General features: G+C 43.7%; 1 protein-coding gene across 1 annotated transcript in view; it reads left to right on the forward strand.

Moving 5' to 3' along the window:
• The window catches only part of BMP6 (bone morphogenetic protein 6), an 89,444-nt gene that overhangs the window by 65,286 nt on the left and 4,633 nt on the right, over positions 1-19,525 (forward strand). Inside the window, exons 3-5 of the mRNA XM_030265472.4 lie at positions 9,909-10,057; positions 11,231-11,428; positions 19,095-19,171. Coding sequence (XP_030121332.2) covers positions 9,909-10,057; positions 11,231-11,428; positions 19,095-19,171 — 424 coding nt within the window. The remainder of the gene's footprint in view (positions 1-9,908; positions 10,058-11,230; positions 11,429-19,094; positions 19,172-19,525) is intronic.

A 19,525-nucleotide genomic window follows, 5' to 3' on the forward strand; every position in this document is an offset into this window, starting at 1 on the left:
TGCAGATGTTAAAAGAGTTAAGATAGTAGAAGCTTTATATTGCATATTCAGTGTTACATTCAGTTGAGGTCTGATTCCATTGGCTACAAACATTCACCCTCACTGGTGACCTGGGTGGAATTAGGCCTCTAAACATTCTTAAAAACAAATACTAAAAAATTGTATTTAGCTGTTTGCTAATATCTCTGCATGGAGGGGGAAGATGCCTCAGATTATTCTAATATGTCTGAAGAAACTATATTATTAGAGAGATTATGAGTTTTGATCATCCATTCACTTACTTGTTTTTACTGGGGGGAAAAAAGTCCAAAATGGTTTTTTCTCCCCTCTTGTCTCAGTGGATTAATTTGGAATACAGTGTTCTCTTTTCCAGATCAGAACACTGGAAGGTTAAATTATAAGAAAAGGAAAACACTGGGTTTTGAAGGAACTTGCTAAATATTTGTAAGGCTTCTATTGAATTTTAGAAAACATCTTATGAGCCAGAAAATAACATCTGCCTTTGACTTAAAAAACCAAAACTACTAAAAAAAGTTGTGTCTTTTTAATCACTTCCTTTAGATTAATAGCTTTGAATAACAGCTTGATATTTCCTGACATTTAATGGCATTTTATTGCATGAAGAGGAGTCTATACAGATCTTGAAGTCTAGCTGGAGAATTAGCAGGTGAGAGAGAGGAGTTGATGTCACATCTTTTTTCATCTTTTTGTTCTGACATATATTCCTTCTGGTCAGGACAGTTCTTCTCTAAGGGCTGCAGAAGGTGCCTGTTGAGTTAACATTCGCCGTCTTCAGAGAAAGTTCAAAGACACCATGTTAATCTTGGTGTTTATGAGGTTAACAGTTGTCTGGAGCAATTATTGGTAGCTCCTAAAATACTTCTGGGCACAAATGATTCTTAAGAGGGCAGCTGGCATGTATAGATTTAAACCAGGAGCTTACAAGAGAAAGGCAGCATGCACCTCTGGAGGGAAATATAAAGAAAAAGGATCCTGCCTGCTTCTGTCAAAGAAACAAGTTTGACAGGGCAGGAGATAAGAGAAATCTTCAGTAAATACAAATCTTCACCAAAGCTCAGAGCTTGGAAGTATCCCTTAGCTCCAATTAAGTGTAATGAAGTGGCTTAATTCAGTATTACTGGAGCAAGGGGAAAAAAAAGCTCATCTGGACAGTAACAGTGTGAGCGTGTGACTCCAGCCCAGATGTGCGCTGCTGCACGGATTCACGAGGCATTGCTGGCTGCTCCCTGTTGGCTAAAAATGGAACCAAGCCTGAGGCTAAAATTTTTGCCAGTTACTGAATTACCAAACTGATTTTTGCCACTGTAGACAAGGCTAATATCAGGGACTATATGGGCCCACTTGAGGCTGTTTTCTAGACAGACATGTATGGAAAGAGAGCATGAATGATCAGAGATCAATGCTGATTGAAATAGCACAAAACCTCTGGGCAGAAATGTGACCTTGCCCCATCAGAAATATGAAAAATATACTTTTGGGGGCTCCAGGCAGTTAAACTCACATTGAGGACAGTGTGGTCTATGTACATTCTCTCTCAAAAAAGAAAACATTTTTATACTGACTCACTTGTGTCAGTAATATTTTCATGTCCCCCTTCCTTCCACCCTTTCATAAGGTAAGAAAAATAGTGCCTAGAAACAAAGCTTTTGTTTTTTAACCAAACCGTGGTTAACGGCCACATTTTGTCATAACACAAACTGCTGGAGCTGTCAGTGGGATGCTGTGAGGAGATTAATGAAATCCTCAGGATGGATGGGTCAAGCTTGTGGCCAGCCATCAGTGGTATGCATTTTGGATTGTGTGGAGAAGAGGCTTCACCAGGCAGGGCCGAGGTGACATCTGGTTTGTTTTGAGGGGGATGGCTGGGTTTTGAAACAGGCTGTGGGCTGGAGGGGCTGATGCTGGAAGAGGGAATGGGTGACACATCTGGCGGATGTTGCTGCCCTTCAGCTTCTGACCCCCCAGAGTTTTAAGAGACTGGGCTATTTTGAACACTAGGGTGGGGTCTTTTTTTTTTTTTTTTTTTTTTTTTTTCCCTTTGGAATATGCAGAAAACAGGGATATTTGCCAAACACCAGTTTAGGAAGGCAAGTGGTGTCAGCTTCCAGGTGCCTGTCCCACCTTGGCTGTATCTGACAGACTGTTTAATTTCAGCAGGCAGGAGCTACACAGCCTCAACTCTCCTCCCCTGTGTGGTACCAACGCACAGCTAAACCTGGCACCTGGACTTGAGTCTGAAGTGCAGGACTGATTTTGTGGAAGAACCAACAAAGCCCTCTGCAATTTCTGGTACCTCTTGGGAGTGGAATGCCTTGTAAACAGGACTTTTACAAGGGAAGGGAAGAAATTAGTTTGTCCCTGAAAACTGATCATTATTTAAACAGTTTCTTTCTTGAAACTTCCGTGCCCTCACCAGAGAGGTGTCAGGTCAGGACTAGGGAAAGCAGTTTATGGTTGATCAAAGATGTTAGGCCTTGGTTTGGATCATCAGTATGTTTTCAAGTGTAAATATCCTGCTAATGCAGACCTCAAAACACTCCCACACTGTCCAAACAACTGATCTATGAAAAACACAGTGGCCTGTGTTAGTGATCAAAGGAAGATACGGTACGTTAATGGTCAGTTTATTAAACAGTTTCGTTTGCACCCAGAATGAAATATGGGAACATGATGGTCAGGAAGATTCCTCCTACATGGAAAGACACGTGTGGACGTAAATGCGCCCTGCAGAGCGACTGCCTGGGGACCATGTTCCTGTTCTACTGAACACAATTCCTTAAGGGTTAAGGCGCTTGTTGGTTTTAGCTGCCAGTTATAGTGGTAATAAAGTCTTCCTCTTTGCAACAGGATATTTATACAAATGTGATCCGAGCTTCTAATCTAAAGGGCAAATTCATTCAACTGCAGTGTTTATAGCTTAGAAAATAAATAATCCTCCTCCTCGGCTGGGTTTTGGAATAGGTTGTGTAATACAAATGACAAAGCTAGCATCAATCTGTTTCAAGTTGGGGTCAGATTTGTATATAGTGTGCATATATTTGTATATGATGGAGCTGTTTCCATGATGCTATAGAGGGGCATCTGTCCACATCTCAGTTCAGCTCCCACTGTGGGTATGTGATTTGTTGTGTTTTAGGCTGGTTGGTTTAGAGTAGTTTGAAAGTCAGAGTTATTCTGGGTGAAACATACTGGTTCCATAACCAGCTGGCATTTTCTATCTAAACTAAAGAATGCCGTATCAGTGCTTTATTGCTTTACTTAATGGACAAAGATAAATAATACTCCTTTGTCTTCTCCCCTATCTTTGTGCCTCAAACTGCATTTAAACTCTGCAGTGTAGTAATATAGCTGTCACTGCAGCTGGAATGCTCCTTTTTCTTATATAATTGCAGTAAAAAGTAAAAAAAAAAAAAAAAAAAAAGGTAAATACATTTCTTATTCTTATGACTAGGGATGATTTTTTTTTCCTTTGTTTAACTGTTCCAATTGGTAAAAAACTAATTTCTCAGATCTTTAAAGCTCAAGACCTTAAGCTGAATGGGTTGGGACACCTTTGCACCAGGATATTTGTGTTGACGTTACTGAGGATTATCATGTACCTGTAGGTTGAATCCATAGTCTTGGTGTCTTCTAGCTCTAGGCTCTGATTTTCCACCCTTTGCCAGCAGCGGCTCTGAAACCTGGGTTTCACCTTGCTGCTCTCTGGTGAGTTGGGAAGACTTAACCCTCTGCCTTTGGAGATTTTGCTGCCAGAGGCAATGGACACAGTATTACAGAATATCCTTTTCAGCACAGGGTCACTCATTACAGGGAGCAGTGGAGGTGCAAGGCTGAGCTTATCCATCTTTCTTGTTCTTTTCCATGTCTGGATGCAGAATGTTCCAACATCTCCATTCTGTGCTTTTTTATCTCTGCTGGCTCTCAGTCTTGCAAATCAATGCCCAGGTGCTGGTCTTCTCTTCCACCTTGGAAGCAACTTCATTTGTAGGTTGACATTTCTTTATATTTCCTTCCTTGTTTCTAAGAAACTCTCCTGGCCTTTTGGCCCACAGGTGGTGGCATTGCTTCTTCAGGACAGTTAAACTGAACCTCACTTCTCATGAAGCAGTAGAGGCTGCCTTTGCTTTCCATGGTAACTCACTCCAGGTGCTGGCATTCCCCTGCCTGAGGCTCTCTGTAAAGGGGAGCACTGATAGATCAAATTTTCTATGCTGCTGTTAAGTCTTTGGAGTGCTGGTCATTTATATACACTAAATGCGCTGGTTATTTAGATACACTAAATTGTTAAGGTTTTGTATTGCATCTCTTGGAAGTACCTTGTGCCATGGGACCTCCACATAAGGTCTGTTCTATAAGTAATAAACACTTCTAAATTTGAAGCAGTGCTTAGATCTACTGCAAGATGGGGGATCTACAGGTGTGAAGAGGCTGCAATTTCAAAATTTTATCTATGTGGAGCTCCATCCAATTCTATAAGACCAAGTCAGTTGTGGGTAAGAGTTATTTACCCACTGAGGGTAGATAAGAGCAAATAATCTTGCTAGTTTGCTATACATAGGATAAATTTACAGAAAGTTGATGTCACTGCAAACTAAAGACACTAATCCTGAGGTATGCAGAAGGGCATTTAGAAAGTGTATTAATTAAAATGTAGATTCCACACACTTCTGTGCAAAATTCCCTTTTGAGAAACTGCTGTTAGGCAGTCTAGACTATTATGTCAACTTGTCTTTGAAGAAAAGTAAACAAAAAGGTTGAGCTGAGGAAAGTTTTAGAGACTTAAAGTAATTAATGTTTTGGTAAATGGCTGTTGATGCGTAACAATCCTTTAAACACCTGGGTAATTGCAAGCTTTGAAGTTGGGCCAAAAAATGTTGTTCCAAGACATGTAATTAAAATACGAGACCTTTAACTTGGTCATTTTGAAGGTGAGATTTCTGTTTGTTCTCACTGTCTCCCTGGTAAAACTTCTGTCTGCTCAGGGAAAGAAGGCCAGGGAGGGTGGGAAAGTAAAAAAAACTACTTCAACAGATGCTTCTTTAAATTTAGCTTTTTATAGCTCTGGTGTTTTTCCTGTAGCAAAGTTCCATGTTGTAATGTGTATCCAGAACAGAGAAATTATTTTAATGTGAACATTTCACTAAGTATAGTAACTAAGAGAAACCATTTGACCTGGTTACTAATTTGACTGAATCCTAATTTAATTAGTGTTCAATTAAAGAGAATTAACACCTAGACACGTTCTGTTGAAAGGTTTACACAGAGGTTTCAGTTAACAAAATATTTACCTTAGAGGGGGAAAGCACTGAAGTTAAATGCAAGCAGTTTCTCCTATAAATGCTCTGAGTACATGGTTGGGAGGCTGGCATTAAGAATAGTAGCTATATTTGATATTTATATCTGACAAATCTGCTCTCTGAGGACACTGGAGCTAAATCTTGCCTTCTGAATTACACAGGCCATATTTTCTCCAGTAAACTGTGTACTCCGTTCTGTTTATTGCAGCCACTTGTGATTGTGCTGTTGACCTTTGCTTCTCTGTCCTTCTCCAAAGTCTTCTGACGGCCATGGAAACACTCCCATTTTATTTCTTGAGACTTGAGCCATACTTCAGGGCCTTGATGCAGAACAAAGACCTCCTGTTTTGAGCTGGGAGTATCTAATTTGCATCTTCCTATTTAATATCCTCTCTTGTATCAGGAAAGTTGTTTCAGCTCATAACCTCAGTTTCTCCCATTCACTTGCTTCTGTCTAATAATAAAAGGTTAATAGATAATATGCCTGCAGCAGCCTTCCTATGGAAATCAGTAACTGGATTCATCCAGATGTCAAGCACACTGAAAATAAAGATGAGACTGTTGGACGCACTAGTAACAATGAGGTGGCAGTAACTTTGTAAAAACCCAGAGGCAGGTTTAGACAGAGAGTATGGTAAGAACTTGCCTTTTCTGGTGATGAAATTTATCTTCTGTATACTGAATTTTAAAGTCCTGTGGAGATGCCAGAGGTCCTTTGATATCCTTGACATCTGGGGTTGCTTAGGCATGAAACCTTTGCACTGACCCTGCTTTCTTCAGCCTATGTTAAGAGCAGATATTTCTTCCTCTCTCTTCAGTGATGCTGGCTCAAAAATTTCTTCCAGCCTTTATTTTTCTAGTTTTTCTTGTTCCTCACACTCTCTTCCTGTTTCCCTCAGGTTCCATCTTGCCTCTGTTCTCAAAAGCTGAAGCTTTCAGACACCCTTCCATGAATGTGGCCACATACTAAGTTGCTGCTTCCTCTTGGAAGGTCACTGCCCACCTCAACAGGATCAACATTGTCATTTAATGACTAGAAATTAAATACTTTGTTTTGTGTGACTTGTTAATATATGATCCATTTCTCACTTTCTTGTTCACTCTTAAATTTCGCTTTGACTGTGGGCTTGCATCTACTTATGTGTAGTGCTCTTCAGCTTGATGTTTGACTGCTTCCTAAACTATTTCTCTTTTGGACATGGCTGTAAGTCCTCATTCTTGTTGTGTAGATGAAAATCTTTGTAATCCCTTTTTCTCTGCAGACTTTTTATCCAAGGTCTCTTCATCTAGTCCTTACATGTCTCTGTGTCCCCATGACTACAAAAAACCCTCCACCTTTCCCTATCTAATGAGATATTCTTTCCCTTTGACCAGGGGCTGAGATGACATGTTCATTCCCTTTAACCTTCCTTCCTATTTCTCTTTGACCAGAGGCTAGTCTGGGAGATTTCCCAGTGTCCATTTCAAGATCAGACATCATATGGATTTTTTTGCAGGAGTAGCAGGGGTATCTCTTGGCCATGCAGCTGTAGGAAAGAACAGATTCCCATCAGGTGATTCACTGTGTTTGCCTTACCAGGGGGGAAAGGATGGGAAAGTACATTCCCTGCATGCAAAAAGTTCAGAGAATTTTGTTGCTAAGAGCTGAATCTCTGATGAGCCTTTGTGGGCTGCAATTTTCAAGTATTTACTGCTTGGCCAAATTTGAGGTGATTTTCTTAAGTGAGAGGGACATACAAGATTTCTGTTCTGAAAAATACAAACGAGTGGTTAAGGATACACAGTTAAATAGTTGGGAGGTTTTGTTACGTGGGTAAATTTTTTTTGCCCCTCTTCATCCCTAATTTTGTTGTTGGAAATAGATGACTGAATATTTTTTTAAAACCTTCATGCCAGAATGGAAACTAGTAATGATACTAGTAATGACACAGCAGTTCTGTGCAGCCTGCTGAGGCTTGGGTGACAAATGTTGATTGAAAAGAGGCTCAAAGAAAAGGTACTCAGATATGTTGCCTACACATCCACTATGCCCTAAAATACTTGGTGAACCTTCATCCAGTTGAACAATGCAAAAATCATCTGAATAGCAGAGCTGATTGAAAGCCAGTCCTATATGAGACTCTTTGCAGAGATTTAAGTGGACTGGAAAGCCCACTGCTCCGTTTTTCTTCATTTTACAAAGGAATTAAAATATTTCCAAAGTGAGAGTGACAGACTGAGATAAAGTGGCTCATTCTTGTTTGGTAGAATGGTTCTTTGGTCAGGCAGTTTTCTTATTATATTTGTGGAGGACACTAAAATGGGGGATACCCATTGGAAGGCAAGTCTGTATTTTAGGCAATCTAATAATTGTGGAGGCTCAGTCTGAGGTGGGGTGGAGGGAAATTTGATTTGGTGGAAAGGACAGTTGCATTTGGACGTGAAAAATCATTGATGTTGATACACCCCAGGGAATGACGGTGTCCTTTGCGGTTCAATAGCATGAATCTAAGGATTATAGTTGATCACAAGGTGAACATGAGTTAACAGTGTGATTTTTGTGAAGAAGCCAAAATCATATTCTGAGGTATATGAGTAGAGGCTCAGTCAGTGAGATGTATCAAGATTATCCTTCCACTGTACTCAGCATCAGTGAGGTCTTGATCTGAGCTGGGTCTATAAAAAGCAATGAGAGAAGTCAAAGTCTATAAAACAGGGCTTGTTAAGGAGAGACTGAAGCAATTGTTGTAATAAGAAGGGGATATTGTTGTGACATTTATGTTAGATAATGGTGGGGGAGAAAGGTCACATGAAGCCCATTCAATTTCCTGGGAAGATGAGAGTTCCCAAGGCTGGAGACAGAAGATCAGGTCAGGCAGACATCTCTCAGGAACAACACGGTTGTAGGTGATCCTGCCTGGAGTTCAGGGAGTGGGTTACATGATGCCATGTGAACCATTTTGGCTTTACAGCTCTCTGATGTCCAAGTGCCTTCCCAAAGGTCAAGGCAGTGGGAATGCAAACTTTCAACCTCCTCTTTGTGTTTATTTAGACCTGACTACTATGTGCATGTTTCAATGTTCAGGAGGGTTTGCTCTTACAGAGTTCCTTGTGTAGAGGAGTTACAGAGATCAAGAAGAAACTGGTGTGAGGAGGAAGGTCAGAACAGGTGCTTCGAAAACGCCATTTCAGATATAGTTGACTTCAGGCATTGGAGAAGCCCAAAGTTTAGGTCATATTCAGAGGTGGGAATGATCTAGAAGTTCATTCCTCTCTTAAAACTGGAGAGGGAAAGAGTGGTCATAGCTGCAGCTGCTGTTTGCAGTTGCCTTTAAACAACATTTCAGTTTAAATATCCTGCCTGGGAAAGACCAGATCTCTCGACCTTAGGGTTTCCAAAACACATAGCAGTTGACCATCTGTAGCTGCTTGCTGCTGTTGGAGGTGAAGGCCAGAGTTGATCCTGAGCCCTCTTCCCACTGGAGGAACAGTAGTAGAAAACTCCTGTAGGAAAGGCTGCTGAGTCAACCACAGTGTGCAGCTACTAGTGAGGTGGAGGAAAGCCTCCATGCTCTAAAAATAGCTGCACTAAGAGCTCTAGTAATACTTAAGTGCTTATTTTTCCATGTGTGATCTCATGCAAACCAAGCTGCTGGGCAGTATGACATAGCAGTTGGCCAAAAATAAAACACAATTCAATAATTTTTTTTCTGAACTTAACCTTTGGTGGGTAGGAGAGACAGGTACCCTGCTTCCTCATTTGCATTATTGGAAAAAAAATCCAGTGGGGAAAAGAGAGGAAGATGGGATTGACACTTGGTATCCATTTTGTGGTGATGTCCACAGGTAAAGGGGTAGGAATCGTAGCTTTCTTGCACAGAAAAGTTACATCTCTAATACAGTAAAAAAATTACATGGGATTTCTCTGGGTGCTTCTGCAGCTGATTTCATTGAATAGAGTTTGGGTGAGTATTTGGTGCTGTAAAAAAGTTATTGACTTAAAAGCATTTGAAGCTGAAGCCCATGAAGGTGGTGCAAGATGAGGAACTTTGGAGCAAGGTGTCCAATTGTTGTTGATAAGCCTCAGAAAAATGTCTTTGGAGGCCTTTAGAAGTCCATTTTCCTTCACTGTTTTATGCTTGGCCAGTTGTTTATTTGGGTCTTTATTTTGGTCAGTTGAGGTAAACCTGTGTTTGTGTATGGAGAGCTTAAACCATGATACCCCTGTGGCAAAAGCTATTGAATGCCTGATCATGCTATGGTTCCACTGGCTATTAATGTAATAAATGTATGAAAGAAGTAATGGCAGGGCTAGCTGTGCACTCTTCAGGAAGAAGAGTGCCTTACTCATCCCTTGCTGGTGCAGAAATGGAAGCCCTGAGGAGTAGGATTGCCTTCCTCTGTCTTAGAAATGGTCAAAACCTTTATCATCTTGAATTTATCATCCTGGAAGTATGTGGCAAGACTCTGGATGCAAACAGGCAGATTTGAGACATTGTTTTGTTTAGGACACCAACATAACTTAGAACTATTTTGGATTTTGTTTCTGTAACAGCAAAAGCCAGGAGCGAGAACCCAACCTCACAGTCTTATCCCTACCCTTCTCTGCAGAGCCTCTGACCTGTTTCTGCTGGACACACGGGTGGTGTGGGCATCGGAGGAGGGCTGGCTGGAGTTTGACGTCACTGCCACCAGCAACATGTGGGTGATGAACCCCCAGCACAATATGGGACTGCAGCTGAGCGTGGTGACCCGGGATGGTAGGTTATGGGCCAGGTGACACAAGTCACCCCTCAGTCTCTTGGATGCCATCTAGAATCTGCTGGGATGAGGCAGGGTGAGCACTTTGCATTCCTAAGGCAGCTGTAGCCAACACCACAAGTAAGATGTCTGAGGACACAGGAGGTGGGCCCTTGGTTCCTGGCTGTCCTGTGATGGAAATGTCCCCATAAGTGAGGTCAGCTATCCCTAGATAGTACCAGGACAAGGTGGTGGACGTGGGTTTGAGTAGGTCCTCAGTTTCTGGGTTGGAGGTGGAAGGGGGCATGGAACTGCCATGTGGGATGAGGTTTGGGGATGAGAGGAAGAGAAAAGACAGAGGTATGTACCTCCCCATGTGGGTTTATGTCATCTGTCCTGGCTGCCGTGGCTGCCAGGATCAAAACTGACATGGGAACACTGCTGGAGATTGCACTGATGTGGTTGCTACGTGGAGCAGCTGTAATGGCAGCAATTCACAGCCTACTGAAACTTTGAAAGGTGGGAAAGAAGATACTGCAAAAGAGCATGAAATTGAGTGTTGGGAGATAAGCAATAGAGAGGATCTCGATGAGCAGAATGTGACAGTGACATCTGTATTCTAAAGGAACCCATCTCCAGCCTTGTTTTTTTTCTATTGCTTCATGCTGCAGTTTACTACACCTTGGATGTCAAATAAGACTAGAAGGGCTGTCCACTTCTCCCTGAGGAAATGTTAGTGCCAAACTCTGCCTCCCCAGCTGGGCTGAGAGCCCATCACTGTGCTCCTGGCAAAAGCACACCATCTCTTTGCCCTCTGCTGTCCCTAGACATCTCCTAATCTCTTGTCTGCTTCTTGTATTTCACAGGCAGCAAGACTAATGTCATGACACATCAGAGTTTAGTGTTTTATATATCTATATATATCTATATAACTTTACTGCTGAACTGGGACTAGAGATGCCAGGGGGGAACCAAGGAACCAGATGCTGCAGTGAAGTCTTGTCCAGCATAGGTGGAGAACTGTCCTAAAAATGTCCATAGGTTGTGGTGGCAGGAAAGGAATGTTTGGTGTTTAAAGAAGAGTATGAACAAGAAGAGAGGAGACACTGCTTATGGGGATATGAGGTTGCTGAAAGGAGCAACACAACCACACCGTTTCTCTAACTTTTCTCCCTTTTCTCTTTGGCTTGAAGGTTTCAGTGTAAACCCTAGAGAAGCAGGGCTGGTAGGGCGGGATGGCCCTTACGACAAGCAGCCTTTCATGGTGGCCTTCTTCAAAGTGAGTGAGGTTCACCTACGCACCACTCGGTCAGTGACCAGCAGGCGCAGGCAGCAGAGCCGGAACCGCTCCACCCAGACTCAGGACGTTTCCAGGGTGTCCAGTGTCACAGGTAATCATGGAACAGGGGTAGTCAGTCGTGCAGCACAAGCTGGGAGGATGTCTTGTAATGGCTCTGGATGCTTTGGAGGGCAGAAGCAAGACGGGGATCATGAAATGGGATGCTCTCCTTGGGGGTATAGGTTACATCTGCAAGGTTGTGGAAGAGGAGGTCTGACTTAATGAAACTTACAGGAGTCCTCTTGAATCCAACATGGAGTCCAGACCCCCATGTGAAGTTGCATCTTTTGCATTCAAGGTGGTGAGGTATTTTAACCACAACTGTTGTGCTTGTAGGTTATGTGCTATGCAGTATTTGTCTAGAATTAGCCATGTGAAGTGCAGTATTAAAAAAACTCTTATCTCTGTATACACTGAGATTTATGGTGTTGCATCCTCAGCAGAGTCCTTTTTCGATTTTCTTTGGAAAAACGTGGGAGAACAGCACGAGATCCTTTATTTTTTTAATCTTGTGAGAACATCAGTATACACATGGTACAGAAGTACCTTTCCAGGCAGGCAAAGAAGTTTGCCTTTTTGCTATGGAGCGCTTGCATGTTGCAGGTTTTGTACAGCAGCCTTGTGAGTGCTGTTGTGGGCTGGTGGGGCAATAGAGTAATGAAAAAAAAAATTTGGCAAAAATCAAGAGTCTTCTGTCTTCTTAGTCTTGTCTGTTTTCCATCACCACAGTGCTAGAAACCCATCATTCACTGAGTACCTTCTTTTCTCTCAAACATTTCAGCCTATTCCAAGTTGCTTGATTAATTTGCTTATGCTGCCCCCTTTGTTTCCAATAGGATTCCTGCTTTTCCCACGTCTAGAAATGACTATTCCCCAAGGAAGAGAGGCAGCTGTATTTTTTAGTCTATGTCCAAACACAGCAGAGGGAGATGAGCCAGTATTGCTGATGCTTAGCTGGTGGGAATATGTAGGCTGTTCCCTGCTCTTGCATGTTTGGATTGTGGGTGAGCCATGCTTGCACCCAAGGTGGTTCCCTGCTGCAGGGAGCAGAGCCAGGGTGGGAGCCCTTCCAGGGCTGGCAGCCAGGGTTTGTGCATGGCTGTGTGTTGACTCAGCTCAATTACTCCAGCCCACTGTGGTGATGGACTTGCCCTCTGGGCTAGTGTGTGCCAGCAGTAGTTGGCCGCTAGTGGCCTTTGCATGTCCTTGTGGCTCACACTGCAGCGTGTCTGTGGGTTCCGATGCCATGCCATGTGGATGCCAGACTCGGCTGGCTGTGAGATGTCCCTTCTGGATTTTAAGGGCAGGAGAAACAACTGGTTTGTTGAGTCCAAGTTCCCTCAAGGACACTGGCCAATGCCAACTTGGCATTTCTGGAGGAGTTATCATCTAATCTGCCATGGGAACACCTTCTGTGGATCTAAGTTGCTGAGACCTGCTTTGGTCCTCCTTCAGATTTCTGCACTTTTTCCAGTTTTAAAGCTGGGCATTGTAGCTGCTTGCTGAGTTACTTTCCCATATGATGAGCTTGCCAAGGGCACAGGTAGTTTATTCATCTGGGTGTTGTAAGACCAGCTGTTATGGAGGAAGTTCTCTCACTTAGGTAGGCTCAGCTTCTGTGTTCCCTTCAAAAGAGCCAATTATCTAATGCATTCATTGTGCTTTGGGAAAGTTACATGCTGCACTGCTGTTTTGTGGTGCTAGTGGCACTTGGAGTCAGGATAAGCTCCAGCTTTCTCTCCCCAGCTCTGCAAACTTCACAGTGCTGAAACAAAATTTTCGCACTATTAAATCAGGTGATGTGACTCAAAGCCCCAGAGGGAGCAGATATGTTGGGCAAAAAGGGCCATTTGTACTTTGCTGCTTTCTTTGACTACAACACACATCAGGTCATAAAATTCTAAAATGACAAAAAGGGAAAATAGCTGTCATTCTGTGGTCTTGAGGGCTTTTATGGGCCAGCTTTAATTTAAAACCTGGAATTTGGCAGTGAGTAGTCAACAAGATATAGTTGAGACTAGATTTAAGGTAGGGGAAAGGAGGGGAATTTAAAGTTAAGATGTATATTTGGTTGGCTTCTATGTTTAGAAAAGAGAGACTACATCATCTTGTTTTCCCTTCTAAGTGTGGCACTCTCAGATTCTGTTGTCTTTAAGAAGGGGTTGATTTAACAGCCCAAGAGGCACCAATGACCAAAAAGTGTTTTTAACATTAGAGATCACGGGCTTTTCTTTTTTTTTTTTTTTTTTTTTAACCTGGAAGGATAAAAAAATCCTGGTGCATGGTGGTGCTAAGGAAGCATTTGCCCCAGGACAAAGCAGAAGGCAACCTCAGGGATTTTGCCCCAGGACAAAGCAGAAGGCAACCTCAGGGATTATCCTGAAGGCTGCCTTGCTCTTCTGAAGGTGCCCTGATGCATTTGGACCCAAAGTTGGTGCAGAACTGGGATGCTTCAGTTCCCTTCTGTGCCACTCCTTGCCTGTGCATCTTCTTTTCTTGTTGTATTTCACATCTTGTCAGATTTTTGGTCAGTGCTCTTCCCCAGTTTTTGGTTTTGATGGGTGTTTTTTGTAGACTGCAACTTCCTTCTTCTTTGTTAATCAATACACAGTGTTTTCTTTTTTCAGTCCAAAAAGGAGCCCCTTTCTCAAAAGATGCTGTGAGTTGTTTTGGGGCAGTATGTTTTTATAAGCCTCAATTACTAGATAGGGCAAGTGTCTACATACGGTAAGTGTTGCAATCAGTTTGGAGTGCATGAAGTGTGCTGCTGGGCTGGTATTGCACCTGGGGAGGCAGGGAGTTAGGTGAGGGCATGCTGCTGTGTGGGAAAGGGACCTAAAGAGACCACACAATGCTCCCTTTGATGTACAGTTGTCCTGCAGTCAGTACCAAGAGCTCAGATGCTAAGGCTGTTTCTGTGGCACAAGGTTCTCAATGGCCTGTATTTTTTTGCCAAGAATGCTTATTTCCATGTATTATAAACACATAATTATCATTGGCTTATATAAAGCAGAACTGAGCAACTCCCATGGTTTTAAACTGCTTTGACATAGATTCCTGCGTCAATGCATTCCTGGAGCCTCAATTCTTCTGCAGAAGGAGGATGAACAGGAAGAAAAGGGAGTATTTTCATCTTCTGAGGCAGGAAGTCACATGCCATGTCTGGCTCCAGACATGGAGGGACACAGTGGGTGGGAGGAGCCCGCAGGTGTTTCTCTGCTGTTGTCTGCAGGGTCTGGAGGCCCTGGCTCAGCTGAACCTTGCAGTGGCTTGAACTCGTGCTCTCAGACTCTTGCTGACCCCTCCAGCTGACCAAAGAGATGGGACTGTCCAGTGTAACAGGCTGTGAACCTCTGCCCTTCAGCCAACTCCATGATTTATGGGTTTTGCACAGGGATATCTCTCCAGTGGTGATAATCCTTCTCTTCTGCAAGTCAGCCTCCAGGCACATCCGTTCCTGTCAGCCCCTCCTCAAAGAGAATTTAAATGCCGGATTTTGGGCTGCACTTGCTGCTCTGAATGAAACTCAAGCCAAGTTTCTTTTCAGGTCCTTCTCTTTAATGCCTCCTGGACTGATATGAGAGGCTCCATGGAAAATGGAGAGGCCCTTCAAGTGGCCTTTCCTTCCAGCAGATGTGCACTGCACTAGACAGATTTCCCCATGTATACAGGAACCAGATATTGGAAAGGCCAGTATGCACAAACACTGAAGGCAAATAAGGCCAAATGCTTTTGTGATGGCAAGGGCCTTGTTAATAAACTTTGTTATCTGGCAGCCAATCTTCCCTCCAGTATAGTTTTCCCTTCAGTGCAGTGTTTGGATGCAGACTGGAACAGCGTGGCCAGAATTTCTCTATGTGCCTTCACATGCAGGTTCACGTCAGCCCAACATCTCCCCTTCTTCCCTCCCAGGCAGATCACTTTCATGTGAACTGGGTTGTTATTAACTGTGTGATCAGTTTACACCAGCTTTATCTGGACAAATCACCAAAGTCAAACACCAAGAAGAAGGGGCTGGCCTTGGAGACCTCTGTCAAAGCTATTTTGAATCACAGAAGCAATTAATTACTGTGTGGAATTTGGTAAACTGGCACCTTGGGAGCAGTGAGGGTGTTCTCAGATGGATCGACCACAGTAAATATTTATATGTTCTTTGCCAGCACTTAACGTGGGAGAGGTTATAGGAAATCCAAGGTGGGTGCATAAGTATCTGTAGGAGGAAGACCATTAGGGTCAGGCTGTTCTCTCACCCTTTTCAGCAACACACATGCCAGTGTCCAGCCTTAAGAGAAACATCTGTGCTTGCAGAAAGTCAGACTTGGGTCCTGGTGAAGGCAGACAACATTCAGTGCAAACACACCACAGAGACAAGCCTTTTTAGCTGTGCTGCTTTAACTGTGTTGCTCCGGGAGTTATTTTTAAGTGCAGAACTAGGGGTTTGAGCTTTTTTTGAATCTCTGTTTTAGACAGAATTGTTTGCAGCATGATTAAAAGCAGTGACTTGTAAGTGCCAAGTTAGCGTTTCTGAATTGGTATGTTCAGGGGAAAAAATAGAGACAATTTTGCTAAATCCACAATAAGCCTACAGGAGCTCCCAAAGCAGCTCCCCAAACTCTCAGAGATGCTGAAGGCAAGCAATCCCTACCAGTTGTGCCATGGCAGTGTAGGCCAGCCCTGTGGCAGTTGTTTGCAGCACCTATCCTCTGCAGACTGCCTGCTCTTGCCCCTCCTGGCTCCCTGCTGCAAGGCTGGCGGGAAGGGACACAAACCCTGTTGCCTCTTGGCAGTTGGATCTTGCACTGCAAACCATCCCAAGTGGCAATCTGGGCTAAAACAGCTGAGCATGCTGGCCTGGGGTGGCTGATGCTGCTTTCCAGGCTTTGCAGAAAATGTGTTGTGGAAGCCAACTTCAGTAGCTAAATGAGCTTTAGCTCATTGCCAAAAACCCTGTGACTCTGTGTATTGCTCTTCTTTTCAGGCCCATAACTGATGGGATTTCAGGATGAATGCCCAGTGTAGGGCCTATGCTGAGCCCCTGACTGTAGGGAATGGGTCATGATTATGTACATCTGTACTGCTGCATCTTTTTCCCCAATTCAGAAAGCCACTGCTAAGGGTTGCTTGAAGATTTGTGACTTACCTAAAGTTGGGCTAAAATAGCTTCCATAAAGCAAACATAGTAGTCAAACACATAACAAGAAAAGAGGGCAGGGGATCTTGGGGTGAGGGTTGAACAGGGAAGAGTATAAAGCCAGGGAGAGGGGATGTTTAGTGTGTTGATGTTTAGAAAACAAAGGCTGAGGCTGGGAAGTGAGGAGGTAGAGCTGTCTGCATCAGCCAGGGCTTCATGCAGAGCGTGCCTCTGACCAATGAGCTGAGGCGAGTTTTTGGGGGTAGTGTGAGAGAGGACACGTTCATAACATGTTCTGCTTGGTGTAGCTTGTTAAGCAGTTCTTTTTTTCCACCCCTGTGTTTTCTTAAACTTGTGATTGCTTGCAGCCTTCCTTCCCACTCCTGTTTTCTCTGCCTCCCTTGCCTTCTTCCCTTTCCTGTAGCAGATTTGGGTAACTTGTAGCTGGATTTGGAAAGTAGCACCATTTTACCCACCCAGTTGTGAATAGATCAATTCCAATGTCAAATACAGATGATTTTCCTCTAAACAATCTATATATCCCATTGAAGAACAATAAAGTTGTGTTCTCAGGTGCTTCAATGAAAGCCGTTGATCATTAAAAGAATCTTCTTATTTTTTTCCCTCATTATGACCAAATTATTTTGAAACATCTCATGCTAGAAATGTGCTCCTGGGCTGAGCCAGGGGCTGGAAAGCTTCATCCGAAATAAACCACCGCACCCTGGTTTCTACTGGGTATGTCTGGTTTGAAAATGGAAAGCTTGAATAGAGAGACTGGCCTCCGTTCTTGCTACCGCGTGCTCCTGGAGGAGCGAATGTTTATGCTGCAGCAGGCTGTTAACCAGCTCTGCTCACCTGATTAAATCCGTGATTGAAGCGAAGCTATTCAAAGTCTGAAATGCAATCCTCAGAGTTTAAAACCCAACTGCTTCTAAAAACAACTCTCTAATCTTTGGTGGCTGGGAAGCTGGGTTCGAGGTGTAGGGTTTTTTTCAGCCCTCAGTGTTAACTGTACCCAGCTGTACTGCTGTGCTGCCCTTAATGTCAGTTGGATGTGCTTTTAGTATTATAGTTTTTCTTCTGAATAAATATTTGCATTTGTAGTTCCCAAACTTTGGCGGGGGAGGGGGAATGGTGCTGGAGGGAAGAAAAAGAAAGGCTTATTCAGAGCCAAGGAAAAAATCACTAAAAATATTTTTCTATCCCAGTTGCTGCATTTGGGGAAAGGTGCACTGGGAGGGTGCCCTTTCAAGCCATGTGAGGGACACCAGGGGGCTGGTAAGCTGAAAGGTGCAGGGCAGCAGGAGTCAGGGGCATCAGCCTGTGCCATCTGTCTGCTGACAGGAGTGCCTTTACTTGCAAATGGGAGCTGTTAGGGAAGAGAAGTCCCCTCTGGAAAGGCATGGAAGGAAAACACGGGCGGTGACCTGGGTTCTCAAGCTGCTTGGCTGAATTTTTTGGCATCTCTTTCTCTCATGCCCACCATTGGGTGCAAAGCACAGGATCAGCAGCTGTAGCTGGTGGCCAAGTCACCTCACTGCAAGGGTGGTTTCTGTGGCTGCGCTGCTGAGGTCCAGCAGCCACCTGAGGTGTGACAAAATCAGCAACCACCCATCAGGATAGATCTGTGCAGACACCCGGAGGTGAAAGGCCCTTCTGTCACAGCTCAGCTCTTCTGCTCACTGTGGTTTCAGGTGTTCACATGCCGAGCTGCCTCTCTTTCCAAATATAAATGGGAAATTCCACTTGCTATCAATAGCTGTAGTTTGTGGGATCATCAGGAGCAGCTCCTGTATGGTTGAAACATCCCCATACATTGTGCCATGGCAAGGGAGGTCTTGTTCAGGGCTTTCCATCCTGTGTCCCCACTTTATTGGAAGTAAGGAGCAAGTGAATGGTGAGAGTATGTCAAGTGCTGTGTCATCTTCAGAAAAGCAGTTTATGGAAAGGAGAAATGTGTTTTTCAGAGCATGGTTTGTAAAGGTCCAAGGGCAGAGGTGGTGCCATGGGTCATATGAATTGTGTGGGGCAAGCTGGGGTAAAGGCACAGAGAGGAACAAGGACATGACTTCCCTGCCTATGGGGCACCTTAGCTGTTTGAGCACTTCTGCAGACTGGTGCAGGGGCACTAGGTGATGATTAACCTTCCTGGGGCTGTAATCTCTCTCTCAGTGAGTGTGTGCAGCTTGAGTTCCCCACCTGGGGCAGCACATGCCAGAAATGGGAGCCAAGGAAGTGGGGTGAGTGTGAGCACCCAGTGGGGATGCAGCCTATGTGGGGTTGAAGCAGGAGATTTATTTTTAAGAAGTTGTTTTATTGGAGGTGTTTTCCAAACACTTTAAAGACAGCTGAAGTAACTATAACCGAGTCACTGTTACTTGTGTTCCTCCATTCCCAAAGACATCTTAAAAGCTTCAGCCCTTCCTTGGATGTCCCTCAACACCAGTATCCTTTTAGCTGCTGAGGGAGCTCATCACTTCTCACCGCTGAGCCCGCATGCACACATCTGGCCAGATGTGCCTTCCAGCAATGCTTGGCCTGTTTTACTGTCTAAACTCTTGTTTTGCTCTTTTTCTTTTAACAGATTACAACAGCAGTGACTTAAAAACAGCGTGCAGAAAGCATGAGCTTTACGTTAGCTTCCAAGACTTGGGATGGCAGGTGTGTGATGTTTCTCTCTGGGTAAACCAGACATTTTGTTATGAAATGTTATCTAAACAGTGTCACGGTAATTCCACTCGAGTCTGCCATTATGCTTTAAAATGTCCCTTGTGCCTCCTCACTAAAACCAGTCACAGAGAAGGGCAAATAAATATTGATAGTTGTGACATTTGATAAGACCCAGAGAAAGCTTGATACTTTATGGGATTCAAGTATACGGTCATTCTCTGTCACTCATGGGAGTCACGGTACGGGCAAGGGCTTATATCTGTGTACCTCTAATGATAAGGGAAACAATCTGATGTTAAGCAGTGATTTTAACTAAACTTTTTTCTAGTGATCACCCTGATTTTA

This window comes from Taeniopygia guttata, chromosome 2 (genome assembly GCF_048771995.1).
Source record: "Taeniopygia guttata chromosome 2, bTaeGut7.mat, whole genome shotgun sequence".
Lineage (NCBI taxonomy): Eukaryota > Metazoa > Chordata > Aves > Passeriformes > Estrildidae > Taeniopygia > Taeniopygia guttata.